This window comes from Neophocaena asiaeorientalis, unplaced genomic scaffold (genome assembly GCF_003031525.2).
Source record: "Neophocaena asiaeorientalis asiaeorientalis breed wild unplaced genomic scaffold, Neophocaena_asiaeorientalis_V1.1 scaffold46, whole genome shotgun sequence".
Taxonomy (NCBI): Eukaryota; Metazoa; Chordata; class Mammalia; order Artiodactyla; family Phocoenidae; genus Neophocaena; species Neophocaena asiaeorientalis.
Window position 1 is genome coordinate 12,267,774 of NW_020175393.1, and position 23,856 is coordinate 12,291,629.

The following is a 23,856-nucleotide window of genomic DNA, read 5'->3' on the forward strand; positions in this document are numbered from 1 at the left end:
CTCCCTAATCTGATAAGTAATAGAAGACAAAAACAGTGCTTTGAACACTAGAGGAAATACTACATATGAGTTCAATGGCTTATCCTCTGAGATATATATCTTTTCTTTCCCCCCAATAATCGATTAATGGCTTGTTAATCCTTAGGGATATTTTGGTAGGAGAAAGAGTGAAGCAGACCACAGTTCGAGTCCCAGTTCTGCCAATTAATAGCTGTGTGATCTTGTGCAAAAATTTAACTTCTCTGATCAGGAACCTGTTTAAAACAGGGCAGAAAAATAGATGCCCCGGGCTACTATGGGGATGACAAGGAGTACCCTGGTGTGTGTCATGTACTCAGAAGTATTTAGTGAAGAAGAAGGGTTGCTAGAATTTTTTAAATTGTCCATCTTGATAACATAAAATATCGATCCATGAAAATGACTATCTCTGGGGGGTTACATTTGCCATCATGTGAGATGGTTTAATGCTCAACTTAGTAAATGCCCCCCCCAATCAAATCTTTGGGGCACAGCATAAACACTGCTTGCATATTCCTTTAGCCCCATCAGAGATGCAGGAAATAAATCTTACAACTAAGTAGCAAACAATCTGATTGTTGGGACAAGTAGAATATTAGTGAAGACGTTATTTGGGTGAAGGTGGGGCGGGGAATGAAAGCTGGTCTGAAGTCCGATATAACAAAGAAGGATACATTTGTTAAAGTTATCTTCTGGAAGCTGAAGGGTCAAGATCGTTTTGAAAACCTTTTTTAAAAAATGCATAGTTCAGAGCTGGTATATTAGATTCTGGAGAGTAACTGTGCTACTGGATTGTAAGGATGTAAACATTTCCTTGGCATGTAACAATAAAAAGAAAAGGCCATGAATTTCTTCGTGTCTCCCCTGCCACCTCCACCCCACCCTGGAGAAACTGTTTAGCAATTGTTTAGACTTCTGTTCAACTTTTTGCCAGGAGCCTTCTCTGGGCTCTTCATCTCTTGACATGGTTAAGAGTCCACAGTTTCCAATAGCTGGTTAGATAGGGCCGGAGCAGAGCAGGAAGAAACCTTCCAGGGTTACGGAAGAAAAAATATATTTATGTATAGTATATACATACAATACATGTTCACGTGTGTGTGTGTGCCTGTGTATATTGTTCCCCCTGGATACATTTATCCCAAAGAGGAATACAAAGGCACATCCAGTGAGTATTTTCTAGGGAAGGTCTAAGTTGGTGGATATTATATTCTCAAACAGTTTTAAGATAAATGATCCATTCTAGATAGAGTGAAGGGTTCACAACTTCTTTTTACCTGCTTGAAGACCTCATTAAATACTCTCTCAATGTTCTTTTGACTAATCTTTTGGAATCAGCTTAGATTTAGAGCTTGGAAGAGATACATTCCCTTTATGTAAAGATACGGTCCCCTTACTTTAAGAAATTCTAGGCCAGGAATGGGCTGGAGGGTTGATGACCTCCCTGGAAAGCTGGGTTCTTCCCCACAAAGCTGTGATGCCATTGAAGCTTACAACCTAAATATACCCAGTGATGATAAACATTTCAGGTATCATTTTCTTTTCGTCAATTTTAAGCTTCATCAGAAAGTACTAAAACAGGCTATTATAAATTATTGATAGTTGTACTCAGAATCACTAAGGATGCAAATGGTATTCTCTGAGTTTTACATTAAAATCGGTTTCTTTAGGAGATCGATGTTAATGAAGATACTGTTTTGTTGTTACTGTTTTGAATAAATCTGACATTCAGGTTAGAGGTAGCAACTGTCAATGTTTGAATTACTTTCCAACAGTTAAAAGACTCTAAACAGGGCTTCCCTGGTGGCGCAGTGGTTGAGAGTCCGCCTGCCGATGCAGGGGACACGGGTTCGTGCCCCGGTTTGGGAAGATCCCACATGCCGCAGAGCGGCTGGGCCCGTGAGCCATGGCCGCTGAGCCTGCGCGTCCGGAACCTGTGCTCCGCAACGGGAGAGGCCATAAGAGATGAATACTGTACCTTGTCTTTCCCTAATGTGACAGGTGGCTGAGAAATCTGCCTGTTAACCTTCTCAGGGAGCATCTGTCACTTGCATAAAATCCCTTCTTCCCAATCTGTGAAAGGTGTTTGCTACTTTCTTCAGACGCAAGATAATATTCAACAGCGCACTTAAGAATGTTACGTTTCTTGAAGTATTTTTTTAGGGTTAATGTCTAACATTCAGTTTTGTATTAATTCATTCGTTTCCAGAATGGCCTCAATTCTAGTCCATTTCATTAGCAGAGGAAGAACATGCTTTTGTTGTGCTGGAGGATTAGAATCTGTTATGGGCAGGCCACCCCATTCCCCCTCCCCCATCCTCCCCACACACTCCCTTTTGGTTTTCAGAAACTAAAAGTGGTCTGCAGACATGTAACAAATATTATTTAAAATTCCAGTCATTGAACAGAGAATAAGAGTTTCTGTTAACTTAACATTTTGGTTCCTAAAAGTTGCCATGAATATCTCCAGAGGGTTTCAGTGTTTGAGAATGAAATCATACACAACTTAAATTCTTATAAGTTACTGAGTGAACACAATGGTTTCTGAAGATTCTGAAAGAATCTTTCGAGTTCTACAGAACCAAAAAGTCATGATTGCAGCCAGATCCTCTGCCCAGCATGGCATTTGCAAAAAGCATAAGAAATGGGCATGAAGCTTGACAAGCTCTCCTAACAAATACCCGCAAGTTTCTCTTCCCAATCAATCCCGATACCCAATACCCACATCTTCATTTGTGTCATTGTCTCTCCCCAAAGCAGAGGGCAAAGCGTATCACACCAACTCTGCTCCATCCTTCTCCTCCTACGAATCCAGCCGAACAAAACAAGTCGTGAAATTTCCAGTGGTTCAAATGCCAAAGAGATTTCTTTGTACTAAATGGCCAAGATGTGCTGGGTTGGGTTTTTTTTTCAGAACTCACGCAACAGCATGACACAGACTATGAGTCAGTCACATCACACTTTTGTGTGAGAAAGGAAAACAAAATACACAAAGCATTGGCATTTTTCTCAGCATAATCACCACGCATCCAGAAAGGTTAAGAGACTTGTCCAAGATTGCATGGATTAGGAGGATACTGGGAAATTCTCAAAAGCGGAGGAGAGAAAGTAGGACTTATGAGTCACCTTGCAAAGGCCCTAGACTTTTAGAAGGGAAAGAAAAGTCCTACAGTGATCCTAAGATTTCAAGCGTATGAAAAATGATCACGCTGAGAACAAATTTCTGCTTATATTTCCCCTTCCTCCAAGAGAACCACCAGGCTTAAAACATAACATGAGGGAATTAGCTTAAGCACAATTTCTAAAAAGGAGCAGCGTTAAAATAATTAAAATTATGGCATAAGATCTTGATAGCCTCAGTAGGTCTCTGAATGAATGAATGATGGAAATAGGTTAAATCAGGGGTCCCCAACCCCCGGGCCATGGACCAGTACTGGTCCGTGGCTTTTTGGGAACCAGGCTGCACAGCGGGAGGTGAGCGGCGGGCGAGCGAGAGCGAAGCTTCATCTGTATTTACAGCCGCTCCCCGTCGCTCGTGTTACAGCCTGAGCTCCGCCTCCTGTCAGATCAGCAGTGGCATTAGGTTCTCACAGGAGCGCGAACCCTACTGTGAACTGCGCATGCGAGGGCTCTAGGTCGCGTGCTCCTTATGAGAATCTAATGCCTGATGATCTGACGTGGAGCTGAGGCGGTGATGCTAACGCTGGGGAGCGGCTGCAAATACAGATCATCGTTAGCAGAGAGGTTTGACTGCACAGAGACCACAATAAATCAATTGCTTGCAGACTCATAGCAAAACCCTGTCAGTGAGTGGCAAGTGAAAACAAGCTCAGGGCTCCCACTGATTCTGCATTATGGTGAGTTGTATAATTATGTCATTATATGTGACCATGTAATAATAATAGAAATGAAATGCACAATAAATGCAATGCGCTTGAATCATCCGAAACCGTCCCCCAGCCCCCGTCCGTGGAAAAATTGTCTTCCATGAAACCTGCCCCTGGTGCCAAAAAGGTTGGGGACCACTGGGTTAAATGGGGGGGCTGAGAGAGAACACATCAGATAAGATGGCCTCTCTTTGCCTCTACTGTTCCCTCTACTGGAATGCTTTTCCCTCAGATCCATACACGGTCCTTTCACTCACTTCAGATCCCTGAATGACACGGGAACAGTGACTTTTCAAAACCTGTCGCCTCACCAGAAATGCTTCCACTGGCCATCCATTCAAAAGTGGCCAACGGCATTTCTGGAGAGAGACAAATACAGAGGAACGCCATTTGTCTGACTTCCTCCTCTTTTGGGGACTATCGATCTGTCAGTCTTGGCAACATTTAGGAAATAGGAGCCTAAAGGGCCCCCCCAATGCAACCTCTCCTCCAGCAGTTCCCCCCCTCACTCTGCTTCATCTTTCTTCAAAACCCTTATCACTGCCTGAAATTACAGTATACGTTTATTTGTTTACGTCAATATTTTAAAAGCTCTCCAGGGGATACCAATGTGTTATCAGGTTTAAGAACAACCGGACTAAAGTAAAATACAACTTTTATCGCCCATCTTTGGATCCCTTTCATTTCCTCAAGCATCTGGCTCTTGTTGGGGGGCGGGGGAGACTATTTTCAGAATATGAGAACACTGGAGAAAATCAATTCTGCCCGCGTTCACGTACACACACGCACACAGGCGCGCACACACAAACTCTCCAGTTCACCATGTCATTTTCCTTCTATTGAGGACTTCAAATTTCTTTATCTTTCTAAGCGTCCTTTGCCATCAAACAGACAGCTAAGCTCACAACACTACCAACGGAGTTTCCGGAGAAAGACAAACATGGGGATGCATTTTGACTGATTTCCTCTTCTATTTGGCATTACTGCTCTAGCAGCTTTGGCAAAATTTAGGAACTTGGAGCCTGAAGAGCCCCCAAGGCAACAGCTGAGATCCCCCATGGAGGATAAGGTTTTCTAAATTGCTATAAGTCACTAGATTTGCATTTTCTCCACCTCCTTCAATTTAACCACTGTATTTGCTAAGAAAGTCTGCTGGTTGCATAACCCTGGTGTGGTTGCTTCCCAATGGGGCTCCAGGTAGAAAGGGAGAGTCTGTAAAAAGCAAAAAAGAGCCTGAGATCAAGCAAGCTGGATGCAAGCAGGTGAAAAGGACCCCCAACCGGTGCCTTCCTTTTCTCTGACAGGAAATATTGGACTCGGAAGAAAGGAACTCCTGGCTCCACTATGGATCTGAAATTGGTAATTAATGATGTTTACCTTTGGAGAAACTTTGGTGCCAGAATTTGACATCTGAACGTGCCTTCATGACACTAAGCCATGCTCACTTCTGAACGAGGAACGTATAGGTTTTCTCAGCGGACCTCTTTGGCCTGCCTTAATTTTGCTTGTTAATAGCGTCACTGACTTATGTTAAATGATTAAATGTCTGAAAGGAAGGGCAGTGTTTTCTAAGTTGCTGGGCTGTGGGGGTGGGGGAGGGGGGATGGCAGTGGAAACACTTTCTACGTCCTGGACTGCCATTGTAAAGTCAGCTGGAGATAGGACATTCCAGTAAACTGGGGAAAGTAACCTATCACCTTTAGAGAACGTCTAAAAAGATGACCATGGACGATAATGGTGACAGCTAACATTTATTGAACACGAAATATGTCAGGCACCGTATTAGTTGTTTTACATGTATAATTTTCTTTAAGTCTCCTACCAAGCCAACAAGGTAGGAACTACTATTATCCCCATGTTACAGATGAGAAAACTAAGGCACAGAATGATTAAGTAACTTGTTTCAGAGAAGCAAATCAACTGTAATTCGAAGCTATTTAGCAGGAAGGACATGTAATGCATCTTTCTGGTGGGAGTCTTCCCAGAAAACCCCATACATTTCTGACAACAGGGTGAGAGGCTTTATAATCTGTCCCTGACCCCCCTCTGTCCCCCCCCCCAGTCTCTCACAGAGATCCTACTGCAGTCAAATGCACTGACTCACCTGACTGCAAGATGGAATGCCTTCCTGTCCCCGTGCCCTCCCTCTTCCTGTATCAAAATCTACCCATCGTCAAGTTCAAGTACCACCTGCTCCATGACACCATCCCAACCACTCAAGTACAACCAGCTGTAAGAATCTTGTGTCCCCTGAATTCCACAAAATAGTCTGTCTTTAAGAAATATTGGGCATGTTTGCTACAACATGGATGGGCCTAAAGATTACCATACTAAGTGAAGTCAGTCAGACAGAGAAAGACAAAATCATATGATATCACATATATGCAGAATCTTAAAAAATGATACAAATGAACTTATTTACAAAGCAGAAATAGACTCACAGACATAGAAAACAAACGTGGTTACCAACGGGGAAAGGGGGAGGGAGGGATAAGTTAGGGATTTGGGATTAACAGATATGCCCTCCTATATATAAAATATAAATAGCAAGGAACTACTGTATAGCACAGTGAATTATATACAGTATCTTGTAATAAACTACAATGAAAAAGAATCTGAAAAAAGAATATATATATATATATACATACATATAACTGAATCACTTTGCCGTACACCTGAAACATCGTAAATCAACTATACGTCAATAAAAAATAAGTAAAAAAAGAGCAATGATTTGAAAAAGAGAAATATTGGGTAAGTGGTTCTTTGTATGTCTATATGACAAATACCTACGTCATCTAAGCATATTTTAAACTCCTTCCTGTAAGAGCACAATGCCCGGCAGACTCCAGATACCTAATCAATATTTTCTCACCATCATTTCTTGGACCAAAAAAGTCTAGATTATTTATTTTATGACGTTCACAGGCCCAGCACGTAATTAAAAGGGAACGGTTCAGAAGAGAAGGGAATCGTAAAGTGTTACTTTATGTACGCATAATTCTGTTCCAGCAGGTGCTGGGAGATGGCTCTCTACTCAGTTACCCACGTCGGAATTTAAATTGGTTTTGAACTGGAGGGGCTTTGAGGGCTGCTCCCTTCTGGAGTGTACACAGCGTGTACGGCCAGCGGGGCTGTGAGTCGCTACACGCATGTTTCCATTCGTGGACATGACCACAGGCAGCACCAAACCATTACCTTCTAATTTTCGGAACCTCAGCATGACAGGTGGTTGACACTTCACAGCACTGGCCTAAGAATTGGTAAACGCAGGCCACACGTTTAAAATATGCAGAAACAACAAAACAGATTCTTGAATTCATTTCAAAAGGGTGTTCAAAACTGCAATCTTGAATGACACAGCCATGTGTTATGCTAGTGGACACATAAATTCCCACCTGGGAAGCACCAGGGTGTCATCTGCACACCCCAAAATAAAGAATTCTGGGTCTTCCTTTAAGTAAAGACTATGGGGAAGGTGACAAATGATTATGCAGTGCAATTCCCCTTTCCTGCCTCCCATCACACAATGAGCAACTATCCTTTTTGTCGTGTGTGTGAACTGTTTAAATAAGAAGCTTCTGCTAGTTCTTATTTTCAATATGAGAGAAGAAATCAAAATGCCCATTTCACAAGCATGGCATCTTTTTCAGAACATAAAACCAAAGGGGAAAAGCAAAGAGAATGTATGTCATCAGGAGACAATTACCCATGACAATCAAACAATTGTTGCAGACAGTCAGTGAGGACCAGCGCCCTAGAATACTACGCAAAATTTATTTATGCCTGAACTTTCTTTATGGACAACTGTTCAGGGAAGATGACTTGCTTCTTTTGCCTGACAAAGGAAATTTAGACAGCTGCTCTCCAACTCTGACTTCCAGAGAGCTGGGGATTGAAACTGCCATCTGTAGAATAGCTTTTGTTCAATTTGCAGACCACATCACGGCCTATGTAAGTGACGTCCCATCAAGGGGTTAATGTCCCACGATCAGGGTGTCCTGGGTACGATGTTTATTATATGTGCTTTCTTCATCTAATCATTGATTTAAAACCCCTCTCAGCATTAAGGACTGGCAAATTCTTATTGACACAGAGACTATGAAAACATGTCTACTGTGAAAAGGACAACTGGGGATCACCTAATAGAAAAGGCAAGAACAGACAGACAGTGGTTTTTCCAACCTCATCACATTTAAAATGAATGTGCCAGTCCCTCGGCTAACTTATTCTAATTAATAGAGTCAGGCACTCACCACATGCATTTCTAGCGCAGATCGTGAGCTGAAAACTATGAACCAAAGTCTTGTTCCCTTAAGCTAACAAGGCTCCAAGCAGCTTCAGCAACAGCAACAATGAAACAGAAGATTGCAGGTGCGTACCTTAACCTCCTGATTGGTAAAGACCTCCACATCCACCACGCAGGCAACCAGAGTGGAAACATCACAGTCCATGCTAGGGGCTGGCATTCCCCCTCCGGAATTGACAATAAACAGCTAGGCAGCCTCCGAGTCGTGCGGGCTGGGAAGAGCCTTCCAGGTGGATGTTTCCGGGCCGGCCGGGCGCTGCCCTGCCCTGGGGACGGCCGAGCTGGGCACCTGAGCCCACTCCACTGCACGCACACAGCCCGCCGCAGCTCAGGCAGCAGGGCAGAGTAAGAGCGGCTGGCTCTCTGATGGCAATGACATCACCGCAAAGACTGACACAAGCTGGAGCTATTTTTTTCCCCCCAGCCTTTTATCTCTAGGCAGTGCAGTGGAGCAAATTGAACATGATTATGTGCTAAATCTGAACTCAGACTAAATCAATTCAGGCAGCGTTCGCTAGGAACTGAGTCATAGCTGTTGTTTCAGCCCAAGTGCTTATGTTTGCAAAAAGCAAGGGTGGGGAGGGGGTGGAATCTGACACCAGAGGCTCTCTTTGGGGTGGGGGTGGGAATTATTCTGATGAGCCTCCTGAGGTTAAGGTGTGACCATTTTCTGCCTCAGAAATGAGCAGGAAGTTGAGGCATTTTGCAAATTGCGTGGCTTCTGTTAACTGCCCTGTGCCGCTCAGAGCGGCCACACATGTTCTGGGCATCCTAATGCATCCCGGGAGGGCACAGGCTACATAGAAATCCATTCTTGGAGTGACTAAAGCGCTGGTCGTCAGTCATGTAGGCAGCCTGCTAAGAGGAGATAATTAGAGGTTTGTGGATTTCTGTTTGAAGCACATATGTGCAGACCAGAAACTCTAAAAGCTCGGGATTTCAGGCTGTCTCCAAGGTCATTCAAACCAAAAGCGGGCAGTGGAAAGGAGTTACAGCAAACATCTCATGCGGGGACAGATGGCAGAATCTAGCGGGCAAATGCACTGATGTGGGCCATTGTCAGAGCCTCGGGGCTTGATTTCGCCTGAGACTTTGAACATGTCTGATGGCTTTTTCAGGCTCTTTTCCTAAATGTGAACCCCAGAAGGGCAGGGCCGTGGATAATTCATCTTTATATCTTGAGACTTTAGCCGAGTGTCTGGCATGAGAAGGCAGTAATTGTTTAATGAATGAACAAACCAAACAGGGGCAGCCTTCTTTTGCAGTAGAAGTGAGCAAAGGAAAAAAATCCGAATCGTTTTCATTATATCATTGGTTACAAAAATACCAGTAGAACTTACATTCTGGCAGGATCTATGCCCAGTAGGAACGCAGGTGCACCTTCAGTGGCTGTCAGAGGTCATGATTCGTAACAGATCGGCACCTTTCTAAGCCATGACTGGACAAGGTGGCCCAATTTTGCATGCAGATGAGAAAGGTGACATTTTAGACTGAAGGTAGAAGTTTTGTGGTTGATCCTCATTTGGGGCTTCATGTGAGTCTAATGTTCCCCTTCAACAAGGCATTTCCAGGTTAAATGAAATCAGTCCACAAATAGAAATATTTAGACTGCTGAAACTGTGTGTGGTGGTGATGATGGTGTATGTGTGCGTGTGTGTGTGTGTGCGCGTGTGTGTGTGTGTGTGTGCGTGTGTACAGCACTTACTGTGCTGTCCAGGGCACTGTGGGGAATATGAAATCATGTCTGCAGAGAATTCAACTAACACTTACTGCGTGATGACTATGTACAAAGCTCTATACCAGCTGCTCTAAAGGATAAAATGATGAATAAGTAAAATTCACTATCCTTAAGGAGCTTAAAATCCAGGGGAGGAGATAAGACACGGAGACAAACACCTATAAAACAAGGCAATGGTGATGGTGGCAAAGGAGGGACAGATGGCACTTGGTGGGAGCACTGGAAAAAGAGCAATGGATGCTGAAGGGAGCTGGGGCAGATGAGCCTCAAGGAGCAGGACATGACTTCTGCTCTGACCTTGAAACATCGGTAAGACTTTGTCGGACAGAGAAGGGGTGAAGAGAGCCCCCAAGGCAGGGGCCGCAGACTAGAAATATCCAGAGCAAAGAAAGAATAGGGATTTTTTGGGGGGGGATGAGGCACATTTAAGGTTAAATTTGTCCAGAGCCAGGGATAAACAAGGCAGAAAGAGCCAGGTGACACAAAGCCTCGAGGGGCCCTTTGCATCTGTCTGGTCAACCATGGAATGCCCGGCAAAGGTTTTTGAGAAAGTGAACGGGTCTATCTATACATAAACATAGCTGAAATGTAAAGTATACAAGAAGATGAATACAAATTTAAATATCACTAACGTCGGTTCAAAAGGCAAAACCAAAACAAGGCTATTTTTTTTCATATGCCGTGGTATATCCCCAAATTTATTTTTTAAAGGGTCACAGCAGCAGTGTGCTGGTAAATATTTAACAATCAGCTCTGAAAAGAAAAGCCTGATGTGTAGCATTTGCTGATTCCTTTGATGTAAATATCCTCATCATGGCTGACTTGAAGCAACCAATATAAAGTCCCCGAATGCAAAGTTGGGAGTGACTGACCTGCTCACCCCAGCCATGTGAGCTGCCTCTGGGACAGAACGGTCTCATCGTCCTGAAAAGGCTACACTGTATTAACGACAGCTCCTATGGTTCACAGAGTTTAAGGTTAACCATTGCTCTGTTCACTTAAAGCGCTCTGTGAATTACTGCACACTTTCTGTTTAGGAAATAGCTATAGAGGGTATACATGCGTTATTTCAAGAGAAAGAGCTTTGCTCTGACACATCTTGGCAGGAGGACATTAGTCTATCCAGGAAGTAGAGCCTCACTCCAAACTGTAAAACAGGTAGTTGTTTCCTGATGCATCTTCAGTTTCTCCTTGTTGATTTGTTTCTTCCCTGGAGATCCCTTCTCGTACTCTTGAGTCCACTAACTTTATGCTTTCCTTTTTTAAAATATCTTTCCAAGGACACAGCTTTCAATTCATTTCTATTAGCATGAAATGACTGATAACTTACAGTACTACCTGGCATAGAGGAATATGTATGATGGGTAATACTATAGGGGATCAAATCTTCAATTGAGTAAATAGTGCACTTAGGGTGACATTATAGGCATCGAGAGCATGTAGTGATTTTGAAATAAAATTATTGGATTTTTAATAGGTTGTTTCAACAAATTGGCTATATTATACTATTCAGTTGCTTATACAAAACACTTTCCTACATATTAGAGGCCTTCCCCGTTAAAATTGTGCCCTATTTCTCCAGATAGAATGTACTTTAGATAGCTGGGGGATGACTGGCAGCCTGGGAGGTGTCTGGGGTCTGTATATAAGCACCCGGGATATGCCTACAAGGTCCTATGAACCCTAGCTCTTGTCTGTTCTCCCTCCCACCTGAGCTCACCATTTCTCCCTTTCCTCTCCACATCCCAGATTCACTGGTCTTCTTGGGATTCCAAAAAAAAAAAAATAAATGCCAAGCTCCTTCTCATCTCAAGGCCTTCCCACTTGCTACTGCCTTTGTCAAAAGACATCCAGATTTCCGCATGGCCGACTCCTTCTTACCATCCAGCTCTCAGCTCACATGTCATCTCCTTGGAGAAGTCTTCCCTGATCACCTAAATAAAATACGTGTACCCGTGTGTGCACACGCACACATGCACGGACTCAATCACTATCCGGCATCTTCTCTCTAATTTTCTTCATAGCACTGTCTGAAACTGTTCACTTATTTCTTGACTTGTTCTTTGTTGTATCTCCAACTAGAATGTAGTCTCCACAAAACAGAGGTTTTTACCTATGCTGTTCCCTGCTGTCTTCTCAGGGGCTAGAAAAGTACCCGTCACTTAGGAGGTGCTCTAAGGAATATCTGAAGTGTGAATGGATAAATAAATAAATGCATCTAAAAAAGCAAGCAGAAGGACTCCAACCCATAGCGGTGCCTCCTGACCTGGAGTTTGAGAAAGGTCCTTGCAGGATACATGGGCATCTGAGTTCAGGAATCACCCCCACCACTGACAGCTGAACCCTGGCACAGCTCGGCTCAGAAGCACCCTTTCCAGGTGAAGTGGCCAGAAAAATCTTAGGATTCATTCAAACCATGGTTCTTCCAATGATGGACCACATTAAGGAAATGGATGCAGCATGATGCAGACCCTGAGACAAGACCACTTCCCAACCCCTCAGGCCAGGTATTTCTCCAAGAGGATTGACAGCTGAGCTGGGACACTAATCCCCAAGTGGGCAGGAAGAGATGGGGACCTTCCCATCCCAGAGGCAGCAGCCAAGTCCAGTTTGCTAATGAGTATAGATGTTCCCATCACAACTATGGGTCATCAAAGGCTTTCCTCCCTCTATGTGTCCTTCTGGATCACTTTTTTTTTTTTAATGTTTACTGTTGAAAATCTCAGACGTATTCAGAAGTCAAAGGAATACTCTAATGAGCTTTCATGTACCCACCACCCAAGTACAACAGCTTGGGATCAACCTTCCTTCCTCTCTGCCAGTGGGTCTCAGAGTGTGGTCCCCAGACCAACAGTATCAACAACACCGGAATTTGTTAGGAAGGCAAATTCTTGGGCCACACCCAAGACTGGGTAGGTAGGACCAGTATTTGTATTTTAACAAGCCCCCCCAGTGATTCTGACGCAAGTTCAAGTCTGAGCACCAGCGTTCCATGTCCCCAGCCACTCACACTCACTCCCGGTTATTTTGAAGCCGATGTCTGACATCATATCGTTTCATCCGTAAATATCTCAGTGTCTATCTTGAAAAGACAAGGGCTTGTCTTTTGAAATCATAATACCTATCATCACACACACTCAAAAGCAAGAATAGTTCCTCAGTATCATCAAATGTCCTGCCAGTGTTCACATTCCTCCAGCTGCGCTACCGATGTTCTCTTCCCTCCCCGCCCCCTCTCCATCCCCTCCCTGGTCCCATCCTCCCATCCTTCCTTTATCTAACATTTTGTTTACTTACGTTGGGATCTAAACTACTATGTCTCTCCTGTCTCTTTTAGTCTATAGAGTCCTCCTCCATGTCTTCTTTTTTCTTCCTTGCAGTTTGTTGTTGGTGATGATAAAACCATGTTATTTGTCCTTTAGAATTCTCCCCAGTCTGGATTTTCTTGATGAATTCCACATAGTTTCATTTAATTGGTTTCTCTCCTACCTGTAGGTCCTGTTCATTAGATCCAGAGGCTTGATAGATTTTGGGTTTGGCAAGACTCCTTCATGAATGGTGCTGTATACTTTCATTGCGGGTATGTAATGCCTGGCCATCTCTTTTTTGTGGTATTAGCAGCCCTTCATGCTCAATGCGTAGATTTACTCTTTCTTTATAAGTTGCAAAATGATGGTATTCCCTCTTTATTTATTCATAGAGTACTTCCATTACAAGGAACTACCTCTCATCTACTATGGAGTTCCCCTGAGCTACATTTTTGTAAGACAGGCAAAATACACACTTGATTCTTTTCCTTTATTAACAAGCTTTTTTTTTTTTTAATGACTTGCTTCACATTATCCTTCAAAGAAGATCACTGAGGTTTTTTACTTTATTAAGCATCTCTATGAACTCGTGGACTAAACATATTTGGTGGGTTTAAATCCACTGTTGTTTTATCTTTTTGGGGGGGAATTTTTGAATCTTATTTATTTTTTTATACAGCAGGTTCTTATTAGTTATCCATTTTATACATATTTGTGTATATATGTCGATCCCAATCTCCCAATTCATCACCGCCGCTTTATCTTATTGATGCTTAAATTACTGGTGAGAATCTCAGCAGGTTGACTCCTGCGTCCTTTTGACACAATCTCAGTAGTCTTTGAGGGCTACCTCACCTCCTGGCAGGCCAAAATGTTCCAGACTCATCCTGTCCATTTCCTGCCCCAGATAAGGAATCAGTCATTTCTTTCTCAGTTTCATTTAGTATTTCAACATATTTCAAGATCATAATCTATAGACTTAGAGGTGTTCTTGGCACTGAGTCAGCTATTGTTTACAAGACTTTTTAGTGGACTGAACTAGAAAACATATAAATGTGTTTTTTAAACTTTTTTTAAATAACAAGGCCTTACTTATATATTTTTACTTTTTAATTTATTTTGTAATTGAAGTATAGTTGAATAAATGTGTTTTAAAGATAACGTGCAACTTGAGTTCAGACTGATAATTCCAAATCAAATCCAGAATTTTTGAGTCATACATCTGTATCCTCCTTCTTCCACACCAAATATCTTGGTTCTTACCAGTAACATAACTACTCATTTGCCTTATTCAATACACAGCAGCTTCAGAATCACTATTCAGTAGGAACAATTCAAGATTTTATCCCCCAGTTCTTTTTGTCCTAAGGGTATATCCCATAAGGATGGTAGAGATTCCTGTGCTTTAGTCATTGGGAATAGTTCCTCTCCTCCACCAACTGGAAACCAAGATAGGTTCATTTGTTTCCTTCAAATTTGATTCCTAGGGATTGCTTTCTCAGTAAATTTAATTTTGTTTTATAAGTATAAAGCATATTACATGGTTCAAAACTCAAACTACAACTCTACAAAGAAATCTAGCTTCTCTCCCTGTCTCCTCCAGCAAATTCCCTCCCTCCTTCCCATACAGGTTACTGTTATTTCATCTTTATTGTTTATCTGTTCTCTCATTTAAAAATATATAAATATATATGTGTATTATTTTCCCTCCCTTTCTTTGACAAATGATAGCATACTTTGCACATTTTTTTCTGTCTTGCTTTTATCACTAGAAAGCATGATCCTAGAGATCATCACATAGTTATATGTAAAAGTAGTCCCATTCCTTTTCACAGCTGTATAGTATTCCACCACGTGTACTATGTGGATTTACCACGTTGGTGCAACTAAGCCCCTACTGATGAGTATCTGGGTTGTTTCCAGTCTTTTGCTATTAAATAGTGCAGCAATGGATAGGCTTGGCTTATATCTACTCACATTTTTCTACTGTAACTTTGGGACAGATTCTAGAAGTGAAATTGCTGGGTTAAAAGGCAAATGTATGGATAATTTTGCTAGATTTAGACAAATTCTCCTCCATTGGGGTTGTACCATTTTGCTTCCCCACCAGCAATTTATGAGAAAAGGCGTTTCCCCACAGCACGTGTTGTAGAATGTCTTGGACGTCTGCCTATCTGGTGAGTGAGATGTGGTTATCTCGGTGCATTTCTCCTATTATGGGGACATCTAAGGATCTTTCTGTATGTGAACTAGTATAGCATTGTCCCAGTCAATACCTCCCTGGCTTTCCTCCAACTAATTCAGATTCTGTTTCTGACCTGAGCAAGCAAAAAGTCTAAATAACCACACTTCTCAGTGGGGTTTGGTTTGCATTCTTCTTATGATGAGCTTGGTGGGGCATTTGTTCATCTGGTCAAGAGCTATCTGCATTACTTCTTCTCTGATACCTCACTTAGGTCTGGTCATCACAAGCCAAACACCTTCTCACCTCCAGCCCCTTGGCTTCCCTCGCCTGGAAGTCCATTTCCCCCATCTCAGCAGGGCTCACTCCTCCACAGCATTCAGGCCTCAGCTCAAAGGCCCCCGCCTCAGAGAAGCCCACCCTGATTAGCCTATCTAAGTAGGACCCTTCTCACTATCTCCCTGCCTTGTTTTATTTTTCTTCAAAGCACTTACCACTAACTGATATCACACATTTATTTGTGTAGTTTCTGTTGATCTCTCCATTGGAATGAAAGCTCCATGAGGGCAGAGCCCCTCTACCTTGCTCACTGTGTTTTCCCCCAGTGCCTACAATGGGGGCTGCCACACAGTGACAGCTCAGGGAAATAAATGTGTGGGTGACTGGATAATGGAATGAGTGGCATCCTTCAGCTGTGGAAGCCAGCTGAGAAGAGGGGCTGCCGCCGGTCCCTTTAAAGGAACGTGAACCTGGCAAGGGAGAGTGAGGCAAATGAAGGGACCTCAGGTCACAGGGCGATGAGAATGGTGCAGTGGGAGCCAGGGGGTCCATAAGAAGTGAGAGGGACACTTACAGGGGAGAAGGAGGGACACAAAAGGCCAGCTCCCCATCCTACACAAGTCAAGTCCCGGCTAAGTGGCAACTGCAATGCCCTCGGTCAGACTCGGGGACCGACCTCATTCCTCCACTGCCCGGTGGGCACCTCCAGAGGCCCCACGAATATCCTACAGCTCATCCTCGAGTAGCACTCTGAAGAAGCCATCTCACTTCTTTTTTTTTTTTTTTTTTTTTTTTTTTGCGGTACGCGGGCCTCTCCCGTTGTGGAGCACAGGCTCCGGAGGCGCGGGCTCAGCGGCCATGGCTCACGGGCCCAGCCACTCCGCAGCATGTGGGATCTTCCCGGACCGGGGCACGAACCCGTGTCCCCTGCATCGGCAGGCGGACTCTCAACCACCGCACCACCAGGGAAGCCCTCACTTCTTTTTTGCCTTACCCTCTTCCCCAGTTCTCAGGGTTTCATCCCTGCTTCGATCCACCTTTAGGAAGACCTATCCCCCTTCCCGTCCTCCCCATCTGAACCGGCTTGTGGGGGATTACACCGGGCCGTGCTATGTCTAAGAAGCCAACACACTTGAAAAGTTACAGGGCAGAAATTTAATAGGGTGTTTGCTTAGCACCCCTGTCTCTCTGGGAGCTGTTCTTCCTCCCTGCCCTGGGTTCATCTAAGGGAGGCCCTGACCAGTCCAAGCCAGTCAGAGTTCCCGAGAGGGTTTCCCAGACCCAAAGTAGGTCAGGAGTGCCAGTCCCCTGTGGTGCCGGAACCCTGGGACTGTGGCTGGCCATGTTTTTTTCACCATAAAGCCACCTTCAGACAGAAACTGAAAGAAAAAGTGGAGGAAGGAAGTCCTAGAAGCATTGGAGTCCTCGTTTCCGGTTGCTCCTGAGGCCTGGGGGCACCTTGTCCTTGCATGGGTCTCCTCAGTCAACTCTTCCCTTGGTGATGCTACATATCCTAGTACTATCCCAACCAAGGCCTCCCTTTTTTCCCCAAGCTAATTCAGATATTGTTTCTGTCACTAACAACCAAAAAAGTCCACACACACAGCCCTAGAGTAACAGGGGACACTAAAGTGGGAGTCATTCATCAGGGACCACAGATTCAGGTCTCCAAACTATCCCATGGAAATGCCTCCTGCCTCCAATTAGACTTGAGGTGAGGGAGCTGCCACCACCTAACCCTCCCGCCTGAGGTAACAGCAGGAGTCCCAGGATGGATTTCTGCAAAGAAAACCTGCTCACAGAATCATCTTTCCATTTCCACTTGCTTCTCCCTCCTTCAGGTTTCAGAGCAATCTAACTAGTTTTGGGCCACCTGCTTTGAAAAATCTGCATATTGGTCTGATACCTATATGCAGAACAGACCTATTGGTCTGTTCGAAATGTCGTATTTACCACGTCTCAGCTGAAACTTGGAATTTATCATCCCATCACACTATCATTGACTTAGGGCAAAACTTGTGAAGTCACTCTGCAAAAATTCACAAGCATTGTGTTATTTAAACTTCACAATAGGCCCCATTTCGAAATGAGGAAGTCACTTGCCCAAGGTCAAATAGCTAGAAAGTGGTAGAGCCAGGTTGAATCTTGAAGGGCTTATCTCCAAAGTGTGAACTCTTCACTTCAACGTTCTAGAAGTGAGAACATGAACACATCTGCACTTTTGAAAGGAGTCTGGTGCTGATGTGAAGACTAGATTGGAATGTAACAAAGGCAGAAGGGGAGAAAATTGACATCTCAAAGGAAATTTAAGAGAGTAGATACTTGGCTGTATTTGACTGGATTATCTAAGCCAGTGGCAATGAGGGACCAAATTCGTCCATGAGACATTGTAGAAATATAAGAAAGAACTCGGTGACTAGAAGGGGGGTAGGCAGTGGGGGAGTTAGTTGGGGGGGGTGGTCAGGAAAAGCAATGGAGGTGTTGCACAGTTAAGGTTTCAAAGTCTTATCTGTAAGGAGAAGATGGTGCCAGTGACAAGGGTGGGTCTCTTAAAAAGATGAAAGATCCCATCTACCAGCAAAATCAAGAAAGCCTTCAATGAAAGAGGAGGGCGTACGCTATGGATGCTGAGTAGAACTAATAGAGATCAAGGTCTTCTGAGCAAGGTTGGGGTTTGTGTAAAGACCAGCAAATGGCTCATTTAGTTTGAATGGCAAGTCCGAGCAGGGCCATGGTGAGTTGTAAGATGGGAAGAGACATTTGTAGCCACAAAGGTGAGAAGTTTGAGTGCCAGGGTGAAGAGTAAGTATATTTCACTCAGAAAGATATGGGATCTATCAAAAGTTTATGAAAAGATCTAGGTTGAATCGGAGTGAAGAGGGATTGGAAATTTTTGTTTCAAACTTTAGCCAGAAGGTGATGAGGGGCTGGATCTTGGAGATGTAACAGTAATATGAGGAAAGAAATGGATATGAGAAACACCATGGAGATAGAATGTTCAAGATTTAACAACTAATTGGCTGTCAAGGTAATGGTCTGGGGCTGGAAAGTGAAGGCATCGAGGTTGGAGGTACCAGAAAAAGGAGAAGGGGAGGCAGGGAGGGAAGGAGATTCTAAAATTCGAAGCCTGTGTAGACAGTGGTAACTTTATCTGAAATAACTTCACGATGCAGGTGACAAGAGTACATTGTGATCAGATTTATACACCCACGACAGTGAGATACACATCCACATTTGTTCATTTCAATAGTTAGCTAGTAACATTAATCTTTACCTTAGCAGCAAAGGGTAATGGTAAAAACTGAGATTACAACTTACAGCAGTAGATACTAGTCTTTTTTGGTATTGATTAGGAATGGATACCACTGCAAAACTGTTATGGTTCTGACTAATCAAAACTCTAGAAACAGATTCCCTTTCAGCCTAGCCCCACTCTCCCTCTCATGCTAAGACCATAGCATGGAACCAGATCTATGAGTAGTGGTCTTTCCATGCAACTACGTCTACTCTCTTTTAAAAAGGCCTAGACTTTAGTTGAGGTGTAAATACATGAAAGTATTCCATGAATCTTACTCTTTACTTGAAATTAAAGAATTATGAAGAAAAGAAAAAAAACAGGGCTTCCCTGGTGGCGCAGCGGTTGAGAGTCCGCCTGCCGATTCAGGGGACACGGGTTCATGCCCCGGCCCGGGAAGATCCCACATGCCGGGGAGCGGCGGGGCCCGTGAGCCATGGCCGCTGAGCCTGCGCGTCCGGAGCCTGTGCTCCGCAGTGGGAGAGGCCACAACAGTGAGAGGCCCGCATACTCCGCCCCCCAGCCTAAAAAAAAGTCTAAAAAAGCAAATGTAGCATATTTGGACCTGAACTTCTTCTAATCTCCCCACTAAGCCTGCTACTCTTCCTGTGCTCCCTGTTTCAACGGTGACACCACCCTCCACCCAATAACTTACATCATAAGCCCAGTCATCTTTGATCCCTTCCATTGGCTTGACTAGCGCACAGCTTGACTAAGGTTCAGGGCTGGTTGATCCCGAGGTTCAGTGAGGTTGTCAAAGGGCCTTGTTTCTCTGACTCTGTCTTCTGAAGCTCAGTGTCATTCTAAAGCTGATTTCCAAATTGGCTGCCATTAGCAATCACAGCCTGTATTTCATCCTACAACTAGACCATTTAGGTCACCTGTTCACTTCTGAACACGCTGCAGTTGGGGTGAGGAATGTGCGAATTGGCTTAGGTCAACTTGAACCTACTCCTCCAGCAAGGAATGGTGTTAAAAAGCTAAAGTATGTGGCTTGCATGAGAATGGACGGATATGCAAGCAAAGATCTGGGTTAGGAAGGGAATGGATGTTGGATGGGCATCCATCAACGCCCACCACTCTTTCAGCTCTGTACCTGTCAGGGCACTCGGCTGCAAATGATAGAAACTGCTCTTGGCTAATTACCAGAAAAGGAACATACAAGGAAGTTATCAGGTATCACAGAATTAACAAGAATTTTGAGAAAGAGCTTCAGAAATTAGGTAAGAACCAAGAGGGTCTAAACTGCAGAAGACGACCTCCGAGGTGATGCTACCGGAACGAATGTGGATAGGACACTACCACCGGAACCTACAACTCCTGGACATGTCCCTCCTCCTCTACTGCCATGAGTGATCCCTAACTGTCCCTGTGACTCTGTGCAGTATTCCGTGGAGTCAAAGTTTTGAGTGTGGTGTCCAACTGGTCACATCCCGAATCACCCTAAACCCAACAGCTAGGAGATCTGGGTAGGAAAATTTTGGTCCCCATGGCCTCTTAGTGGCAGGTGATATCCTCACCATGGGTGATGGAGGGGAGACTTCCCCAACACAGATGGCTGTGAGGATGCTGGAAGCTCAAAAATAACAAAGGTCCACTAGCAGTCTCCTACCCACTCTGCCTCCCTGCCTGCCCCATCTTTTTATTTGGTACCACCAGATTCATACTTGTGAGAACTGGTTCTGACCACATCACTCCCCTGGCTCAGCTACCTTCACTGTCTTCCCATTGATGGTAGTATCAAACAGTTTTTTGTTGTTGTTTTTTAATATGGTGACATCAACCTACTTCTCCAGCCATTTCTTTTCTAACTACTCCCCTGCACACATCCTACTGTTGAAACAAACTGAACTGCTCAGTACATGCCATATGATTAAAAACACTCTGCTTCGTATGGGTGGTTTCCTACAATTAGAATTCATCCATCCATTCATCCATTCAATGTCTATTTAGTGCATATACTGTGTGCCCAGTACTCGCAAGGCGCTGGCCATAGAAAGACGGCAAGTCACTTTCCTGTTCCTCAAGGAGGTCGTTGTGAAAGGGAGTAAAGAATCACAATATGATTGATATGATATGATATGAGGATGTGACATAATAGAAATTATATTTGCTATAAATGATGCTGATACAAAGTGTGGTATGAGCACAGGAGATTGAGTATCCAAGTTTGCCATATAGAATAGGTGTTAGAGAAGCTTTCCCTAAACAAGGAACATTTTGCTAAACATTGAAAAATAAGTAGTTTTCCAGTTATCTAGATGGGCAGACAAGTAGTAAGATGACATTTTAAGTATAGGCGGGAACATGGGATGATGTGGTAAGGCAAGAGAAACTATGAGTGGCCCAATATTGCAGAAATTCCCAGATGGAGTTAGGGATGATAGATTGGGAGGTGTGGAAAATGCAGCTAGACTGTTAGGCAGGGGCCTGACCATGAAGAGCTCTGTGAGTTATGGGTAGAAATTTAAATTTTATTCCATGGGAAGAATGACCCAGTGAAGGCTCTAACAGTAGCTTCCTGGCTCTTCTTGCCTCTAATTTCACTGCTACTGAATCCATCCTTCAGACGATCTGTGGCCAGAGAGACCGTTCTACTAAGAAAAATAAATCATATTACTACACATGAGAGTGGAGTGCAAAGTTGGAACCAGGGGCTGCAAATATGCAAGGGATTTTAGTAAGGAAACATTAGAAATCTAATGCGCAAATAGACCTCTGAGACCTTGTGCTGGAACTTCTCGTGCTATCTTAGTGGAAGGCAAGTCTCCTCCACTAAAATAATGCTTTTTACTTCCACATACATAATGCACATGAATCCTTATTTATCCCACTGTAGGGATAAATGTTTTATTGTGTCCTCAGCACTTAGCATGTTGCCCGGCATGAATCAAGTAATCAAGATAATGTCTGATCAGTGACTGAAAGAATGCATGAGTAAAAGACAAGACAAGCTGAGGTCACCCTTGCTTCTTTTCATGAATGGGCTATTTCTGAGCCATCTATCCCAGTAGCAGTTCCATCTGCTTTAGTCTTTGGTGCTTAGCATGAATTCTCCTACCCCACTGCCCTATTCCTCAAGCTTTGAGAGTCCTAGAGATGTATACTGAAGAATTAATAAGAAGCGTAGCCATGCAGCCTCAGATATGCTAATGTGTATAAGGAGAGATGGCTGAAAGTCTACTGAAGCTTGTGCTCCTTCCATGGTGCAGAGCTGTTTCTGGAAAGTGGTTCCCCAATCAGGGCTACAGTACCCAGTCTGAGTTCTGTCCATCGGAGTGGGGACAGAACAAATGAAACGTTCAGGCCTGGCCCATAAGAACCTCCAGAAGACCTCATTTCTTCAACCTGATCTTTGGAGCTAAGTATTGAAGATGACAGAGCCTTTATCAGCCTAGGTCTCTGAATGACTGCATGAACCACTCTCTTATCTCCTTCCTCCTCTTCCCCGTCACACTGTCAATGGGGTTTTACATGAGTGGGAAACAAACCTCTCTTCCGGTAAGCCCCTGAGATTTTAGGGCATATCGGGTACAGAAGACAGCTTTACCTTAACTAATACAGCATGCGTGTACATGTCTGTGTTGAAGTACGTAGGCTGTGAATGCAAAATCCAATTTTATACAGAATCAAAAACCAAATGGGGACAGAACCAGAAGTAAGAGGATTTAATCCTTGAATGTGGAAAATCTTCCATTTTAAATTGAATTTGAATGCCTTAAATTAGCAAATGAGCAGGTAATCATATTGTTGTTTGACATATCAGGGTTAGTCTGTGTCAAGACAGAGACCAGGGAGTAAATGGAGCTTGAGAAAAGAGCTGAAAAGCAAAAAAGATCAAATGAATAAGATCAGAAAAGATTTTCTGGTAAAATTCATAATTTTTAAAGATAGCTGAATTAGTAATACATGCTGGTTATGATTGGTGAGATTTCAAAAAAATAAATAAATCATCAGGATTATATGTAAGAAATATAAATTAGAGGGCTTCCCTGGTGGTGCAGTGGTTAAGAATCCGCCTGCCAATGCAGGGGACATGGGTTCGAGCCCTGGCCCGGGAAGATCCCACATGCCACAGAACAACTAAGCCCGTGTGCCACAACTACTAAGCCTGTGCTCTAAAGCCTGTGAGCCACAACTACTGAGCCCACGTGCCACAGCTACTGAAGCCCGCTTGCCCTAGAGCCTGTGCTCCGCAACAAGAGGAGCCACCGCAATGAGAAGCCCGTGAGCAGCAACGAAGACCCAACGCAGCCAAAACTAAAATGAATAATTAAATAAATTTTTTAAAAAAGAAACAGATGTTTAAATAAAAAGAGAAACATAAATTAGAAATAATTAGAAGTACGTTATGATTACGTCAATGGATCTTGTCACACTGCAGACTACTAACGCGCTGTACTTGAAGAAGTTTCCATCTGCCTAAAAACGGCAGGTAAGGACACCAGATGCCTTGCTCTGTATTTCTAACAATTCTAGGGCCAGCCTGAGAAGGAAGGCATCTAAAAAAGTTAATCTTCCCTCATAACCCCTGTCTTCTTTTATCTCCTCTCCCTTTTCAAGGAGGGGTTTTGGTAAATCAAAAAGCTAGGATAGGGGCTTCCCTGGTGGCGCAGTGGTTGAGAGTCCGCCTGCCGATGCAGGGGACACGGGTTCCTGCCCCGGTCCGGGAAGATCCCACATGCCGCGGAGTGGCTAGGCCCGTGAGCCACCGTGAGCCATGGCCGCTGAGCCTGCGCATCCAGAGCCTGTGCTCCGCAACGGGAGAGGCCACAATGGTGAGAGGTCCGCGTACCGCAAAAAAAAAAAAAAAAAAAAAAAAAAAAAAAAAGTTATATAGAAA

At 43.8% G+C, this 23,856-nt stretch overlaps 1 protein-coding gene across 3 annotated transcripts in view; it reads right to left on the bottom strand.

Annotated features, from left to right (window-relative positions):
- RCAN2 (regulator of calcineurin 2) overlaps nt 1-23,856 on the bottom strand; it is a 244,177-nt gene that overhangs the window by 83,545 nt on the left and 136,776 nt on the right. The window contains exon 1 of one of the 3 annotated variants that reach the window (XM_024766383.1): nt 8,285-8,642. The exons of the other annotated variants lie outside the window; for them this stretch is intronic. Coding sequence (XP_024622151.1) covers nt 8,285-8,371 — 87 coding nt within the window. The 5' untranslated portion in view covers nt 8,372-8,642. Of the gene's footprint in view, nt 1-8,284; nt 8,643-23,856 lie in introns of those variants that run through there. 3 annotated transcript variants of the gene reach the window in all.